This window comes from Gadus morhua, chromosome 8, assembly GCF_902167405.1.
Source record: "Gadus morhua chromosome 8, gadMor3.0, whole genome shotgun sequence".
Classification (NCBI taxonomy): Eukaryota; Metazoa; Chordata; class Actinopteri; order Gadiformes; family Gadidae; genus Gadus; species Gadus morhua.
This window is the reverse complement of record NC_044055.1, coordinates 16325385-16342985: the sequence shown is the minus strand read 5'-3', so window position 1 is coordinate 16342985 and position 17601 is coordinate 16325385. Positions and strand designations below refer to the sequence as shown.

At 43.4% G+C, this 17601-nt stretch overlaps 1 protein-coding gene across 1 annotated transcript; it reads right to left on the bottom strand.

The window, feature by feature from the left end:
• Positions 1-684: 684 nt before the first annotated feature.
• On the bottom strand, positions 685-17397 carry cyp7b1 (cytochrome P450, family 7, subfamily B, polypeptide 1). The gene is made up of 6 exons (XM_030364554.1): positions 16886-17397; positions 7371-7507; positions 6630-7256; positions 5776-5982; positions 2691-2869; positions 685-2274 (listed from the first exon to the last, which is right to left on the bottom strand). Exons 1-6 carry the CDS (start codon positions 16954-16956, stop codon positions 1987-1989), a joined length of 1509 nt encoding a protein of 502 aa, XP_030220414.1. The 5' UTR covers positions 16957-17397; the 3' UTR covers positions 685-1986.
• Between the last annotated feature and the right edge of the window lie 204 nt (positions 17398-17601).

Below are 17601 nucleotides of genomic sequence, written 5' to 3'. Positions count from 1 at the left end.
TGAGAGGATGAACCTAACGACTTCTGGACTCCCTTGGAATGTCATTACGACTATCCAGGGCACCAGGGCTTCCTCTACACGTTACGCATTTGACCGGAAATGGCGTACGTTCGAGGAGTGGTGTGTGAAAGCTGGGGAAATAGCTTTCCAGAGTCCCGTACCTGTTATTTTGACGTTTCTACAGGACCTGTTGGATAAAGGCAAGGCTTTCTCTGTCAACGTGTACTTGGCCGCTATATCGGCTTGTCACATTTTTTGGGGACAAAACGGCAGGCCAGCATCCTATCGTTTGCCGGTTTATGAAAGATGCACAAAGTCTTGGGCCGGTGTCGCGGAACTTGTCTGTTCCGTGGGATTTATCTAGGGTGCTTGATGCGCCATCACGTCACCGTTTGAGCCCTTACACCAGGTAGAGCTTAAGATGCTCTCGTTTAAGACGGCTTTGCTGCTTGCGTTGGCCTCGGCTAAACGCGTGAGTGACATCCATGCGCATACACGCCATTCCGGCGTGTATGCAGTTTTTGCGGGGGAACTCAAAAGTTGTATTAAAGCTGAATCCTGCGTTTGTTCCCAAGGTATTTGACTCTGCATTATCATACCGCCTTATTGAGCTGTGAACTTGCATAAACACCGGGCAAGTCTGCACCCCCAATTTCCGAGAAGGAATATACAACCGCTACATCGCCGTTTGTCTGTATGCATCTTTATTTCATTTGCAGCTTTGAATACTTTAGTGAAACATTAGCCACCCAACCCAAAATGTATTGTATGCATGTGTATGTAATGCATAAAAACATTTTGTTTTTATGTATTACATAAAAACAAAAGCATGTCCTTGAGTTTGGCATTGATGGGCTTGTGTTTTTTCGATTTTGCAAAGCGATTTGGATATGCGGTTCTTTGGACAAGGCTCTGGGGAAAGTACTGTGTAAAGGTTGTAGTGATATAGAATACGAGTGTTTGACCCGTAATACGGCTGAAATATACTGAAATGTAGTGTTTCGGTGAAACAGCTGCTTCTATATGATGTCAGGATCTATTTCATTTGGATTTCCAATGACATTCCATCATCTCTGTAATGTCATTTCTTCTTCTTCGCTTTCTTCTGTAGTTGTCTTTCATCAGGCATTTAAAGGGAAAAAATGGTTGCATACATGTTACTGCTTCATCATAACCACTTTTTCCTTGCATCATGTCTGCGTGTTTTGCACCTATTGCAATCTTTACGGTTCCAAAAGGGAGGAATTTCTCTCCTGTGCTCCTTCTAATGGATATTGTCCACACCATTTAGAGGTCTTGGGGTTATATGATTTAGTATAACGTGGGGCTGTGAAGTCCTTTGAGCCTAGCTATGATTAAGTGCTACTAAAATAGACTAAACATGATCAGAGATACTTGCACTAAATGATCTCTGCTCTCCAAGCCTGGTGCCCTGGATCATATTCTTCCAGCTGGTGAGACGCCCAGGCATGGTCCGTTTCTCTAAGGGCTCACTCATTCACTTCACAGTGCACTAATTGGGGTCGTCCAAATGTAGTGCTGTTCGAAATCTGAATGCACAGATCTGGTTCCTATATAATGCAAAACTTAATAACGATAATGCACTGCAAAGCAGTTTCACAGTATTTCCACACTTGCATCGTGATGCACCTGTGATGCATCGCGGTTTTCTCAGTCTGGAATGTAACATGTGTTATCTTGTTATTGCGACCAATAGATATAACCACGCCCATAGATTTCCGACTTATAATAAGAGTTCCATTAAGTGAGTAAAGCGGAGGATAAGCGAGGACGCAAATATGTACCCTCACTTATAATAAGTGTGACATTAAGTGAGTAAAGCTGAAGATAATCGAGAATAATGCTTCATTCTTGTGAAAGATCAAGCCTGTTAGCTTCGACTCAAATGTTGGACCCTTAACGTGAGTGGTCTGGGGATCGCCTTGTAGAGTTCGGGCATCGATGGTCCAAGTTCTCCTGGAATCGCTACCGAATTCTATAGCAAAAGCGCACGTCTTTGGTAGGCAGTAGGATGCCGAGGCCTGCTCTGCTGTTGTCCAGCTGGGCCTTCTCCTGGCCCTGCGCCATCTCCAGGTCCAGGTACAGCAGCAGCAGACACAGGAACTGCTTGATCTCATTGATGGCGAAGAACCGGCCAGGGCACATGGAGGAGCCCGACCCGAACGGCATGCGGTAGTACTTGAGCCTCTGTCCGTGCTTGAAAAAGTCTGTCTTCTCTCGTCCTCCCTCGATGAAGCGGTCATACTTGTATGTCTGTTGCCATGGAGATGGAGAGAAGGTCAACATGTGGGTTATTTTCTAATGGGAACTTTTGGTTTTGCAGTTTGGAACTGCAGCACGCCACGGTCTTCGAGTTTGCCACTTTCTTGGTATCACTTAAAACTTATAATATATACTTAATCTATTTACAAATACATATAATCCCATGTTAGACGATTGGCAACAGGTGCTACAACTCCTTCCCTTTTTACAGGCACACATTCCCATGCAAACACAACTACAGTTCCAGTAATAACAGGATCGTGTTTATCAGCCAAGCCCCCAAACACTACGTCAGTGAAAGCTGCACGAAAGCCTAACATCCTCAGTGCACAAATAGAATATGTTAACTTAATAGTTTGCTTAATAGTTTCCAATGTTTGGGTGACGAAGCGGGAATGAGGTCCTACCTCAGGGTCTGTGAAGATCTCGGGGTCCATGTGCATCGTCTGAGGGTAGAGGGCGATGACGTCCCCCTTCCTGACGGGCGCCGAGCGCTCCTCGTCCAGCCGCAGAGAGAAGTCCTCCTGGGCCACGCGGATGTTCATGGACGCAGAGGAGAGACGGAGACTCTCGTTGACGGCGCTGTCTGGAAGAGAGGACGCCGCACATCGTTATGCTAACATCTAATTTATGATTTACATTGATATGCTAATATGTAATGGATTATTTACATTGCTAAGCTGATATCGAATTGATTATTGACATTGGCATGCCAACATCAAATGTATTATTCACATTGCTATGCAAACATCTTATTGATTTTCTGAAGATATTGAAGTTAAGATATTGGGGGTCCTGGGGAGCTCCCAGTGTCCACCAAGACTTTGGTTGTACTTGACAGCTCTCAGTGCCAACCAGCAGAAGAATGTGGATGTGCTCAGCGGTTCCCAGTGTCCACCACTAACAGACTGTACTGGGGGCTCAATATTAAAGGTCCCATGGCATGCTACTTTATGGATGCTTTAATATAGATCAGTGGGCCCCTAACACAGTATTTGAAGACGTTCCCGAAATTCAGCAGTGGTGCACAATTACAGCCACTACGAGCAAGTCGCACATTGAGATTTCCCGAAACGTGCCGTTTCGGTGACAGTAGCTTTAAAGGGGCCCTATTATGCTATTTTTTACTGTTTATTATTTAATTTGTTTGACCTCATAGAATTGATTTACCACAATGAAGGGTTGTCTAGCGCATTATTTTTCTCCTACTTTTATGAGTATTACAACTCCCATGTGAAACACCCTGTTGCTTAGAATTTTGAGGCATTTAGAATCTTGGTGCTGACGTCAATTCAGGCAATCTGTCACTCTGTCTACTATGACGTTGGTGCTACCTTACCAATTATATATTATAACTCACAGATATATTATAACTCACCAATTATATATTGTAACTCACCATACCAATTTTATATATATATATATATATATATATATATATATATATATATATATATATATATATATATATATAATTTATGTATAATTTATATATATATATAATTTATATATAATATATAAATAGTATTATGTCTTTCTGTCCATCTACTTCTCTACTCAAACTCTGTTTTGCAATCTGATCCATTCCCCCCGACCCCAGCGTGTCCAGGAACGCAACAAAAGTTGATGACGCTCTCCCATAGACTCCCAGCAAAAGTACATGCTTACGTCACCATGTACCGGAAGTAAAAGAAAGCCGCGGAGAGAATCCTAACGAGCCATTTCTATGCAGCTCGGTAACAGTGATTTGCGGTAGTCATTTACTCCCCCTTGTGGGAATTTTATGGTATTGTAACTTTGCCAACCATTTATGTACCCCAAAACGTATGTAAAGCGCAATAGGAGAAGGAAAAAACGGAAAAGCATAATAGGACCCCTTTAATGCAAACGAGGAAGAAAGAGGCGGGTCAAGGAAGAGGGTGGGGGTGTGGCCCTGAGCAGCTTGCAGCCATGGTACCATGCGCTCTGTTTACAGTGGATGTATCGCAATGGCGAAGCGCACACAGCCTTTGGCCGTGTTCTGTAAACATTCTAGAACACTCCGGGACAACCGCCGGGTGCTCCGGCGGTTGTCCTGGAGCTCTATATCTAAGTAATATCATATAATACATAGATATATATCATATAATATATATTATCACAGCCAAAAGCTGTGTGCCCCTCCAGACGATATTATGAATCTCAAACGACTGAGTCGGGTTCTCCGACGTCTCTGGTTCTTCCATGTCCACATCAATCTGAAGTAGACGGAACCACTACATGGAGGAGAAAGGGATGGTTGCCCGCGATTGTTGACCGCAAATTTCTCCCACCGGAGCCTCGCTGCCGAGGGACCATTGCCTCGACAGCGGGCAGCAGACAGCGCTTAGGCACCACCGCCTCCGGCAGCGGGCAGCGCCAAGAGGGTGGTCCCTCGGCAGCGGGAAGCGGGGCTCAAGGGGGAGACATTCGCGGTCAACAATTCCTTTCACCTCCATTTCATGGTTCATGTACTTCAGGGAGTCAAAGCCAAAGTTCCTTTCCCCCAATTCCTTCTCAACCATGGCTGAGAGGGAAACCCAAATACAGTCGTTGTGGAAATACCAGAGACGTGTTATTCGCCATAACACCAACAGCAGAACGCTTATCTAAAAAACAAAGAAGTGTACAACACTTGCGTTACAGTGTGTGTATTCACACACACAAACACATGCGGTGCTCGCAGGGTCGTAGTAGCCTGGTTCTACCAGATTCTCGTACTTCACTTCATTTAATTTCATTTGTACAGAGAGTCTGGACCTAATCAATTGACAAACGTTAACTCACTTGAAGGCGGGTGTCTGTTGAAGTTTAAAATGATTGGATCTGCCCGGTGCCACTCTGGATCTGCCATGACCAATCGCTAACGTTTGGTTGTGACGTATGTCATGCGCCGGGAATCACGCGCAGGTTGTACACAAACCAAACACCTTGCGCGTCTGCACGAAAATGTCCGTCAACGACAGCTGCAGGTTAGTCGAATTTAATTTATCATGGAAAAATTGCACATTGTAAATCAATATTTTATAGTAAGGCAAACTCAAACTAGCGCACGACTTTATCGTCATTGTTCTGAGACACGCCCTCTGTTCGCTGATTGGGCGCACGCTGTGGCGGCGCCAGAAAACCAAATTACATACAGCAGGTCCAGACCTAGTACTGAAGGGAAATTCAAATTGAGCGGAAGTACTTAGGCGGGCGGAGCCAGACTAGGGTCGTAGCTCATTGGCGGGCCAAATTCTCTGGGCTGGCAACACAGGGAAAGGGGAGGTGGCATCTCCCCTTATGACGACATACAGGGAAAATTCCAAAACGTTTTTTTCAAACGCGGAGCAGAATGCCTAATGCTTGTTTGACACCCAACAAATTTCTAGCTACTGGGGGAGCATAGGTAGGCTAAGGGAACTCAAATTAGTGTTAGAAAACCTCAGAAAGTGAAATTTTCATGCCATGGGATCTTTAATCTGAACTCACCCATGAGGAGGAGCTGATCCAGTTGCTCCTTGCTGACAATCACTTCAGGTTGTTGGGGCCCCTGGGCTTCAGGGAGCTTGAGGACTTGGTGAAGCTCATTGCGAACAGCCTGCAGCGCCTCCTGCTGGTTGATCAGGTAGTAGAGAGCCCAGAAGGTGGCCGGGACGGTGTTCCCCACAGAAGCCCACAGAATGGCGAAGTGGTGAGCTGCAGGCCAACACAAACAGGTCATACACTTGTGTTCCCCATCGCTAGAACCTGCACACAGCACTTTCCCCGGAGCCTTGCCTAAAAGGGGTCGGAACGTATCCAGAGAAATGCACATCCAAAATGCTTTGCATATTTCCAAAAACACATGCCCATTAATGGAAATCTCAAATGCAAAGCCACAACTGCAAACACCACAACACAACTGCAAAAGCCAGAACACAAATGCAAAGACACAACATAACTGCAATGCCACAACCCAAATTAAAAAAAGACCACACAAATGCAAAAGGCACAACACAAGTGTAAACGCCACAACAAAACTGCAAACGCCACAACACAATGGTAGTGAGAGTGGATGGATGATGACAATGAACCGGCTGACTATTTTTGCCTGCACATGTGGTTGAGGAATGTTCTTCCTCATTAATACGTTTTATTACAGATTGCAATGTAGGCCTATTGACCTTTTTGTGGATTCAACCTGAATTCTGCATATTGTGTAGCAAGAACATCTAATTCTAGTATGATGCAAGTAAGCCTTGCACAAGTGAAGATAACTTTTTAAAGATTACTTCTTTTTTTATTAGGCTGAGGCTATTCACATTATCTGTAAAGCCCTGGATCAAGACAAGCAGTCGACATACCTGCCTTATCGGTGTCACTGAGCGTGTCGTACTGCTCCAACACCTCCGCCCGCCGGGCAATGAACTGCGAGGTGTTGGACCAGCACATCATCCTCTGGGGCAGGAAGTAGCGGATCAGTGTCTCCCGGACGGCCTTGGTCCGGCCAAGCAGCCAGATGGGGATGCGCCCCACCAGCAGGGGGAACATGTCATCAAACTTGGTGAAGTGATGGCGCAGGGTGGCCATGTCGCTGTGCCGGCGGGCGGGGGCCGGCATGCCGTACAGGGTGAGGAAGGTGGCCTCGAACATGACGCTGTTGCAGAAGTCGTAGAGGTCGCCGGTAGACCAGCCCATCCCGACCACCCCGGCACCTCGCTCCCCCTCCCCACCGAGAAAGTCTTGACGGAGGACCAGGTTCAGGTTGGCCATCATGCACTCCGCCAGCAGCACCAGGTTTTCCCCCTGCAGGAGCCGGAAGGAGCGCTGGATCTGGTCGCCCATCTCCGGGAAGCGACCGCTGCCAACAGCTGGGTAGCCGAAGGTGGCCGGCGCCACCTGGTCGGCGAATTCGTGGAAGTCCAGCTGTCGGCCGTATTTCATGATGGAGGGGTACATCAGAGGGTTCATAATGAAAGTCATGTATTTACCTGGAGAGAGAAGGAGAACATATTGAGTTGAATTACTTAAGTGATGGACCTGATCTGCCGCTATACTGGAAGAATTGCAGAATTGATTTGAATTAAACCATTTTAAATACCAACCTGCTATATACACAGTGAACACGTCTCCGTATTTTTCCTGATTATTTTTAAGAAATGCTTGTGAATCCAGTCTGAAGTCCAAAGCCTTGCCGAGATAGGGAATCCAGCCTTGGATCAGCGGGGGCTCGCCTTCTCTTCTGCCAAAGTACAGGAAAGTACTGTTCAGCTAATAGCACAGGCAGATCACTTTAGGTTAAACTAAAATCATAATTAGTAGCCAGGGCACACTTTGTACATAGTGGTGTGGCTTGGTTCGGGGAAAACTGAAATACATTCAATAATTACACCAAGTTATGTTTAGTTATTAATCATTGCCATGAATTGCTGCACCAGAAGTGTATTTACATTGGCTGCAAGCAGCCATGATAGCTTTCATGAGGGGCATCACTCCAGTGGCCCCATAAACTAAACGCCAAGCTTAATTAAAGTAAAAATCATTTGAAGTTCCAGCTGACTTCAGCTGACTTCCATCAAGTTCAGTATAGTTCAGAGATCATTAGAGGAGACAACTTTACAGCACTGGCTTTTCAAAAAAGTGCTTCATATTGATATAATATTGCTACACGTCTGTTAATGTTTGATCTCATGACCCATCAGCCCTAGGGATTTTCAGTCATCCCATCAAGGGACTCACAATCATTGAGAACTGACACTTACTTTATTTCAACATTCAAGTTGACTTTGTAATTCAAGTTTATACATTCAGGTTTAGTTATATTGGTTTCATGAGCCCCAGAGGTTATAATTAGAAGGGCTGGGTATTGCCAGGTACCTCAAAATTCACTTCAATTCGATTCTTTAGGTCTTTATTCGATTCGATATCGATTCAATATTGATCCAATTGCTTCAATATCGATTCAATAATACGTGCAGATAACAAAAACACCTAAATATTATTTGCCGGGAGGAAACAACATTTGTTTCACTACGACTCCTTTCAGCTGCCCACCCCTCCTTCTCCAGCAAAAAATAATATCACAAAACGGCTAATAAAACGCTTGAGGTGGCGTTATGGAAAGAGAAAACTTTTTAAGTACATGGCATAAAGATAATTATGAACCTTTGATTGATATCCAGTCATTTTTTGTGGAGACACATTCCTGTTCCCCACTTGTATTGGAGTGAACGGAGACATCTACTTTTGGGCCCATTGAATCTAGGGACCCGTCCACAGCCCGCTTGAACAGCTGCAATACCAGGCTTGGCCGGTGAGCACTGGTGGATTGTGGAAGTATGCACTGTTCCTGGGGGCTTGTCCCAAACAAACAGAGCCAGCTCGCCCTTCCCTTGCGTGTTTTGTGCATCCAATAAAAACTATCATGAACACAGCGCAAAACCCCACAACACCCACCCCTTGTCGATGATTGGTTGGAATACTATATATTTGGGTTTTGAGTGGTTGATGGTACCATTTGGTTTTGTGTACGATCTCGGATCATAGGCTGCCTACAGAGACAAGTTTTTTTGACGGCCTGCTTATTGGGCAGGCAGCTAGCGGAAAGTGAGGAAAGATCAGACGAATGTGATCATTTATGTTTCGGCCTAGAATCGCTGATACAACCTTAAGGGGAGGGTACCAAGGTTCTGGCGGCATAGTGAGCCGGGAAATAATCCCTCTTCTTTAATTAGTTTTGGCCAGAAATTTGGTCAAAAATACATGAATTAATTTATATTTTCTTCTAACTGTTTCCTGTCTGTTTCTGCCCGAGAGCCTTCTCGACCCAGGGTTCCTAGGTCGTTCCGGATCTCTGCGGGTTCACGTCCTGTTACCTCGACCTCAAGGAGGTGTTCAGCAAGGCTTGAGCCATTTCCCTGCCTTAACACACCGACCCTATGACCCTATGTCCCATGGATCTGCTCCCTGGAACTTCAGCTCCCAAAGGTCGTCTCTATTCAGTGCAGAGAAGGAGGCTATGAAAGATTATAAAGACTTTTCCGGCATCATTCGTCCGTCCTCTTCCCAGCGGGAGCAGAATTTTTCTTCGTTGGCAAGAAGGATTTTTTTCTTTTTTTCTTTGTCTTACAAATTCTCCAGCGGTGTTTGAACGCGATCTGGTGAACGATGTTCCCGGAGAGTATTTTAACCAATTTGTTTTTGTTTATTTTGATGATATCCTTATCTTCTCCCCTGATGAAGAGACTCATGTCAAGCATGTCCACCAAGTTCTGCAGTGGCTCCCCGACCACTGGCTTTCCGTAAAGGCTGAGAAGTGTGAATTCCACAACACCACTGTCCCTTTTCTGGGGTTTATTGTCTCTGCTGATAACATTCAGATGGACTGGTAATGTTCAAGTACCGGACAGCTGTCCCCCGAACCGGCTGTTTGTTCCGGTTTCTCATCATGCTTAGGTCATCCACTGGGCCCATACCTCCCTCCTCTCCTGACACCCTGAAATAAAGCGTACTCTGTTCATGTTCAGGTTAAGCAACGCTTCTGGTGGCCGTTCATGGAGAGGGAGGTTGGAGAATATGTTGCCGCCTGTCCTCTGTGCGCCCAGAGCAAGGTATCTCGTCACCCACCTCCTGGTCTCCTGTGTCCACTCCCGTTGCCTCATCTCCCCTGGTCGGATATCTCTTTGGATTTTGTCACAATGTTACAAGCCTCTTTTCCGAGTGATATTTACGGTTACCGGTTTTCCGATTCCTGCCCGTTTACTCCCGACTACGTCTTTACCTTCTCCCCACTGGAGAAATAATGACTTTTGCATCATGGGTCGTGCTATTGACTCCCATTTCCCTGAGATTAAAGTCAGAACTCTGACTTAAACCTCAGAATTCTGACGTTAAACTCAGAACTCCAAATAAATTCACATGTGGCCATAATTCGCTTCCGTACATCAAATCCTGATGTTGACTGATATATTTCGAGGGAGGGGAAGGGGAGAAATGTTTCAAAATTTGCAATATGCTGGTTCTCATCCTTCCTGACGAATCGCACCTATCAGGTCACATGGAATGGCTCCTTGTCCAAACCCTGCACTCTTGACACTGGTGTCCCTCAAGGCTCTGTACTGGGACCCCTTCTGTTCTCCCTACATACCAGGGGTCTCATTTATAATCATTGCGTACGCACAAAACGGGGCTGAAATTGGCGTACGTGACTTTCCACGCCAAGGTGATCTATAAAAAAACAACTTGACGGGAAAATGTGCGCAGCCCTAAGCAAACTCTGACCCATGCGTACGCATGGTTTGGAGGAAAAGGAGAATTGGCGACACAGATGGTGTGATGGTGAACTGAAGTCAGACAGAAGAATTGTAGAGTGAGAAGAACGATTATGTTTTATCATCGTCCTTCATACATTTTATTTCAACCCGTATCATGCGTTAAATCTATGTAATCAGAATGATTTAAGTCAACTGCGTTATTTCTCAGTTATAACTCCAGAAACATCTCCGTAGAATAGAAATAAAAAAAAATTCTCTATAGTTAATCCCGTCATTCCATACTCTCCACTGACGGCGCGACTGCATGGTATAAAGCATCTGTCCAACATGTGTCAATAACATAATATTTTCATGTGACACTGTCAACACTTAATCAAATGTCAATTAAATCCCAAGTGTGGAAAACCAAGCCACACTCCTCATCACAATCGTTGTCCGTTACTCTTGATGCTTTCATGACAAATCAGGCATTAAAAAGGGGTTATGTTCAAGAACATTTTACGTGGGTGATTACAAACTGATTATCCAAGGTGTTCTCTGTCAGTCTTATTACCGTAACCCAATAAATACAGAGGTGAGCGCCGTGGTAATGCTGCACCATATGGCACTTCTGGCGGACCATGCAAATGGCAGGATTCGGAGGGATAGGGTCTTTACGGACCATAACGATTTATTGGTACATAAAAATATGTACCTTTATGTCAGACCACTTCTTTTTTAATTCTGGGACTGTGCGCTCCGTGCTACTGACAGAGTTCACTGCTGCAGCCACTCACTCTGCTTTTTGTTGTTGGCGATCCCAATCCCGTGACCGCCGAACAAAACTACTTTTCGGGCCTCCATCTCACCCACAAGTGTCTCCACTTCAACCTCCGTGAAATGTCGCTTTTTTGCTTTTCTCAGTACTTCTGCCATTGTTTCCGATAAGTCATAATACTTGCGTCTGAGTCTGTTTTATATGCAGATCGCGTTCATGAGATCATTTGCATTGACCATTTATGGTTAAAAAGGGGCGTGTACAGGGCGGAACGTGAAGCTGATTCAGCTGTGCACACTTGTACGCACTCTGTGATTTATAAAACAAAGATTGCGTACGGTGTGCGTACGCAGGGTTTTATAAATCCGAATATTTTCTGACGCACGCAAAACTTGGCTTTTGGGCGTACGTACACTTTTAGCAACGATCCCACGCACAGTTTTATAAATGAGACCCCAGATCCCTTGGCTCTGTAATCACATCAGAACGTTTTTCATATCACTGCTACGCTGACAACACTCAGCTATTCCTCTCTTTCCCCCTCCTCTGACAAAACCCTGGTTGAGACATCTCAGAATGTCTGGCAGACGTCAGCACTTGGACGACTTCCCATCACCTGAAGCTTAACTTCAACAAGACTGAGATCCTCCTAATGCCAGGGAAAGATTGCCCTCACATGGACCTACTGGTCACTTTCTCAGAAAATTGGAATTCAGTAGATGTGATTTCCTGTATGCTGGTGCATTTTGGGGATGGCCCCTACCTAAAAATATATTCAGATTCATAGCCTACATCCTAACTTGCAGGGCCTGGACAAGCTTAATACACGGCACATACAGACCTACTTTATGGTCATTCCACCAGTTATTGCTATTTGACCTATGGTTGTTATTCTGATATTGAGGCAGATCATGATCACTGTCCTTACCTATAGCGTTGATTTGTTGTGAGTCTCAAGGTCTATTTCAAATGCAGTTTGAAATCTGGGACAGTTGCTTCATTTCGTTTAGATTAGTGCTGTCAGTTAAACGCGTTAACGCAAACCAATTTTAACAGCGTTCATTTTTTTATTGCGCGAGTAACGCAATATACAGGTGCTGGTCATATTATTAGAATATCATGAAAAAGTTGATTTATTTCATTAATTCCATTTAGAAAGTCAAACCTGTAGAATGTATACATTCATTCCAAACAGACTGATACATTATAAGTGTTTTTTGCCAAAAAGAAGATGATTATAGCTGACAACCAATGAAAACCCTAAATTCAACATCTCAGAAAATTAGAATATGGTGAAAAGGTCAGATATTGAAGACACCTGGTGCCACACTCTAATTAGCTAACTAACTCAAAACACCTGGAAAAGCCTTTAAATGGTCTCTCGTTTTGATTCTGTATGACACACAATCATGGGGAAGACTGCTGACTTGACAACTGTCCAAAAGATGACCATTGATACTTTAAAGAAGGAGGGCAAGACACAAAAGGTCATTGCCAAAGAGGTTGGATGTTCCCAGAGCTCTGTGTCCAAGCACATTAATAGAGAGGCGAAGGGAAGAAAAAGATGTGGTAGAAAAGAGTGTACAAGCAAGAGGGATAAACGCGCCCTGGAGAGGATTGTCAAACAAAACCGATTCAAAAATGTGGGGGAGATCCACAAAGAGTGGACTGTAGCTGGAGTCAGTGCTTCAAGAAGCACCACACACCGACGTATGCAAGATATGGGCTTCAGCTGTCGCATTCCTCGTGTAAAGCCACTCTTGAATAAGAGACAACGTCAAAAGCGTCTCGCCTGGGCTCAAGACAAAAAGGACTGGACTGCTGCTGAGTGGTCCAAAGTTATGTTTTCAGATGAAAGTAAATTTTGTATCTCCTTTGGAAATCAAGGTCCCAGAGTCTGGAGGAAGACAGGAGAGGCACAGAATCCACGTTGCCTGAAGTCCAGTGTAAAATTTCCACAGTCAGTAATGGTCTGGGGTGCCATGTCATCTGCTGCTGTTGGTCCACTGTGTTTCCTGAGGTCCAGGGTCAATGCAGCAGTCTACCAGGAAGTTTTAGAACACTTTATGCTGCCTGCCGCGGACCAACTTTATGGAGGTGACGATTTCATTTTCCAACATGACTTGGCACCTGCACACAGTGCCAAATCTACCAGTACCTGGTTTAAGGACCATGGTATCCCTCTTCTTGATTGGCCTGCAAACTCACCTGACCTTAACCCCATAGAAAACCTATGGGGTATTGTGAAGCGGAAGATGCGAGATGCCAGACCCAACAATGCTGAAGAGCTGAAGGCCACTATTAAAGCAACCTGGGCTCTCATAACACCTGAGGAGTGCAACAGACTGGTCGACTCCATGCCACGCCGTATTGCTGCAGCAATTCAGGCAAAAGGAGCTGCAACTAAGTATTGATTGCCATACATGCTGAAACTTTCCATGTTCATACTTTTCAGTTGGCCCACATTTCTAAAAAATCATTTTTTGTACTAGTCGTAACTAATATTCTAATTTTCTGAGATACTGAATTTGGGATTTTCAGTAATTGTCAGTACTAATCATCCAAATTAAAAGAAATAAACATTTCAAATATATCACTCTGTGTGTAATGAATTGATATAATATGTAAGTTTCACGTTCTGAATATAATTACTGAAATAAATCAACTTTTTCATGATATTCTAATAATTTGACCAGCACCTGTATATACAGGTGCTGTCCGCGGCAGGCAGCATAAAGTTGGTCCGCGGCAGGCAGCATAAAGTGTTCTAAAACTTCCTGGTAGACTGCTGCATTGACCCTGGACCTCAGGAAACACAGTGGACCAACAGCAGCAGATGACATGGCACCCCAGACCATTACTGACTGTGGAAATTTTACACTGGACTTCAGGCAACGTGGATTCTGTGCCTCTCCTGTCTTCCTCCAGACTCTGGGACCTTGATTTCCAAAGGAGATACAAAATTTACTTTCATCTGAAAACATAACTTTGGACCACTCAGCAGCAGTCCAGTCCTTTTTGTCTTGAGCCCAGGCGAGACGCTTTTGACGTTGTCTCTTATTCAAGAGTGGCTTTACACGAGGAATGCGACAGCTGAAGCCCATATCTTGCATACGTCGGTGTGTGGTGCTTCTTGAAGCACTGACTCCAGCTACAGTCCACTCTTTGTGGATCTCCCCCACATTTTTGAATCGGTTTTGTTTGACAATCCTCTCCAGGGCGCGTTTATCCCTCTTACTTGTACACTCTTTTCTACCACATCTTTTTCTTCCCTTCGCCTCTCTATTAATGTGCTTGGACACAGAGCTCTGGGAACATCCAACCTCTTTGGCAATGACCTTTTGTGTCTTGCCCTCCTTCTTTAAAGTATCAATGGTCATCTTTTGGACAGTTGTCAAGTCAGCAGTCTTCCCCATGATTGTGTGTCATACAGAATCAAAACGAGAGACCATTTAAAGGCTTTTCCAGGTGTTTTGAGTTAGTTAGCTGATTAGAGTGTGGCACCAGGTGTCTTCAATATCTGACCTTTTCACCATATTCTAATTTTCTGAGATGTTGAATTTAGGGTTTTCATTGGTTGTCAGCTATAATCATCTTCTTTTTGGCAAAAAACACTTATAATGTATCAGTCTGTTTGGAATGAATGTATACATTCTACAGGTTTGACTTTCTAAATGGAATTAATTAAATAAATCAACTTTTTCATGATATTCTAATAATATGACCAGCACCTGTATATATATATATTTTTTTTTTTTATTCTTTGGCTCACCTAAAAGTCACTCACCTATGGCAAGCCAATTTTACATAAATTCACTAGACTGGATATGGGTTGCAGATATCTGTAATTCAGTTTTGCCTAGTCAAAATTGACATTTCGGATATCCGCAACTACATTCTTCCTATCCACAATTGTCATTTCAGATATCCACTAAGAAATTCCTCCTAGGATAAATTACGTCACTTTTGCCATTCATGTCTATGGGGTTTCTCATTACAGATTTGAATTACGGATAACTGCAACTGAATTGTAGATATCTGTAATTCCAGTTTGAGATATCTACAATTTGATTATGACTAGTCACAATTCCAGTTCAAGATATCTTTAATTCACCTCAATTCAAGATATCTACATGTACCTTTTCAGATATCTTAAATTATGTTTTGACTAGGCGAAATTACGTTGTAGATATCTCTAACTGGAATTATGACAACATGACGTTGTAGCACTCTCAAACTGGAGTTAGTGATAGTCATAATTTAATTGTAGATATCTATTATCAAGTAATAGATGTCTAGAAATTAATTTTGATAAGAGATATCTAAAATTGGAGATATCTGCAACTCTATGGTTGCCATTCATGTCTATGGGGTTTCTCATTACAGATATCTACAATTCAATTGCAGATATCCACTATGTGAATTACGGATATCTGCAACTGAATTGTAGACATCTAGATATCTACAACGTCATTTCACCTAGTCAAAACTTAATTTAAGATATCTGAAAAGGGATGTTGATACCTTGAATTGAGTCGAATTAAACTGGAATTACAGATATCTACAAAAAAATTCCCTGTACTTATTTTAACCGGCTTTCGATAAAAGCGTCTGCCTAATGGCCTAAAGGTAAATGTAAATTAAAAATTCAGTTTGAATTATTTTCTCACAATTTCTTTATATCCTGGTTGTTTCAATATTGTTTATCCCATGATAACTAGGGGGCTACGTAATCTATTGTTGACAAATGTAATCTTTATGAATTTCAGATATGACAGAAGAACGGGTCAAACCACCGGGATCAATAATGATTGCCAAAATGGGTCAATGGCCCAGCAACAGCACCAGCATGATGTTGATTACCCAGGAAGATGGTGACTTTCTGGGTACAATTAATATGCACCCTGCACTTATTAATATAGCCTATACAATGATAGACATTCACATTTAAACACTTTATTGTTCACTCTTTGCTTGCTAACGTGTCTCTCTTTGACTTGGATGTGCAGGAATCTGCAGTAGAAAATTTTAAATGATATCATATTCAGACAGGAGGCAATAAAACATATGTTTGTTGTTTATTTAATATACCGGTATATATTTTTTTCCATTGGAGTCAACAAAGATGACGCGTCTCTGGCTTTGGTGACAGACTGTCGCTCAAGCCAATCGATTGCCTTGTGGGAATGACTTTTCGTTGTAGAGATAAATTGAGAGAACGAAATTCAAAACGCATGAACAATCCCGAAACCACAACATATGTAATCCACCATAGGAGTCTGGTCTGATTGTTGTTTTAATACTTTATACTGGTTTTCAAGTATCAACTAATAATTTTAAAGATTCTTTTTTTTAAAAGATACTAAACACGCCTTAAATCAAACAGATCGGGTACTTCAACATCTCAGCAGTTGTTAAGCCGTTAACCGAAATTATTTAGGTGGCAGGTGAAGTTGTCCCACCACCGGAGAACACTTCCCAAAGGTAACCGTTCCAGCACGTTCCACACTTCCAGCAGATCTCTGCGGAGTTGTATCCCATTATGCGACCGCGCTTACTACTTTCCATGTTTTCTTTCCTTAACACTCACCTTCTCCGCCGTCCTAGCAGCCACGCGAGGGACAGGACGCCAACCAGCACTAGCAGCAGAATACACGACATGACAACTCTATCGGACGTCCGACAAACAATGCTCGAAGAAGTTGTGTGTTAACAGGATACCCGGGGTCAACAAAAGCCCTCTGAAAGCGATCAACTGGGTTCCTCCCGAGATCGAGTTCTTCAGCAACACGGAAGTGATGTCAACAGATGACCCAACCGAAGACCCCCCACCGTTGTCAGCGTCTGGAATGATTTCGTATACAAGTTGACACCGCAGGGATATGGAAACTTATCATTAGGAATCTGCCTTTTCTTTTTGCCAAACCGGCCTTTTGGGGAACGTAATGTTGAATACTAATGTGACATAAATTGAACATGTCACCAAATATTTGGTTACCAGCAAATTAGTTCAAATGTGACTCAAAATATACAACAAGAACCTTCATCTCTTAGGCAGATATTTAAGAGAAATCCATACACTTAATTATCTATTATTAAAAAAGTAGGCAACAGGTCAGAAAGAGATCAGATCTAAAATGGGACACACACACACACACACACACACACACACACACACACACACACACACACACACATCTATATATGGACAAATTAAAAAATCTAGAAGGTCCAGAAGATATGTAGGGAAGAAAAGAGCAAAATACATAGGACCACAACCACTTTATCCTCTGATAAGCATTGAAC

Excerpts from the sequence above, each read along its gene's own strand:
- cyp7b1 (XM_030364554.1), bottom strand. The coding sequence starts at position 16,956 with ATGTCGTGTATTCTGCTGCTAGTGCTGGTTGGCGTCCTGTCCCTCGCG. Across the intron at positions 7,257-7,370 it reads GTTCACTGTGTATATAGCAG|GTAAATACATGACTTTCATT; the intron begins GTTGGTATTTAA and ends TTCTCTCTCCAG. Across the intron at positions 2,275-2,690 it reads AGATCTTCACAGACCCTGAG|ACATACAAGTATGACCGCTT; the intron begins GTAGGACCTCAT and ends CCATGGCAACAG.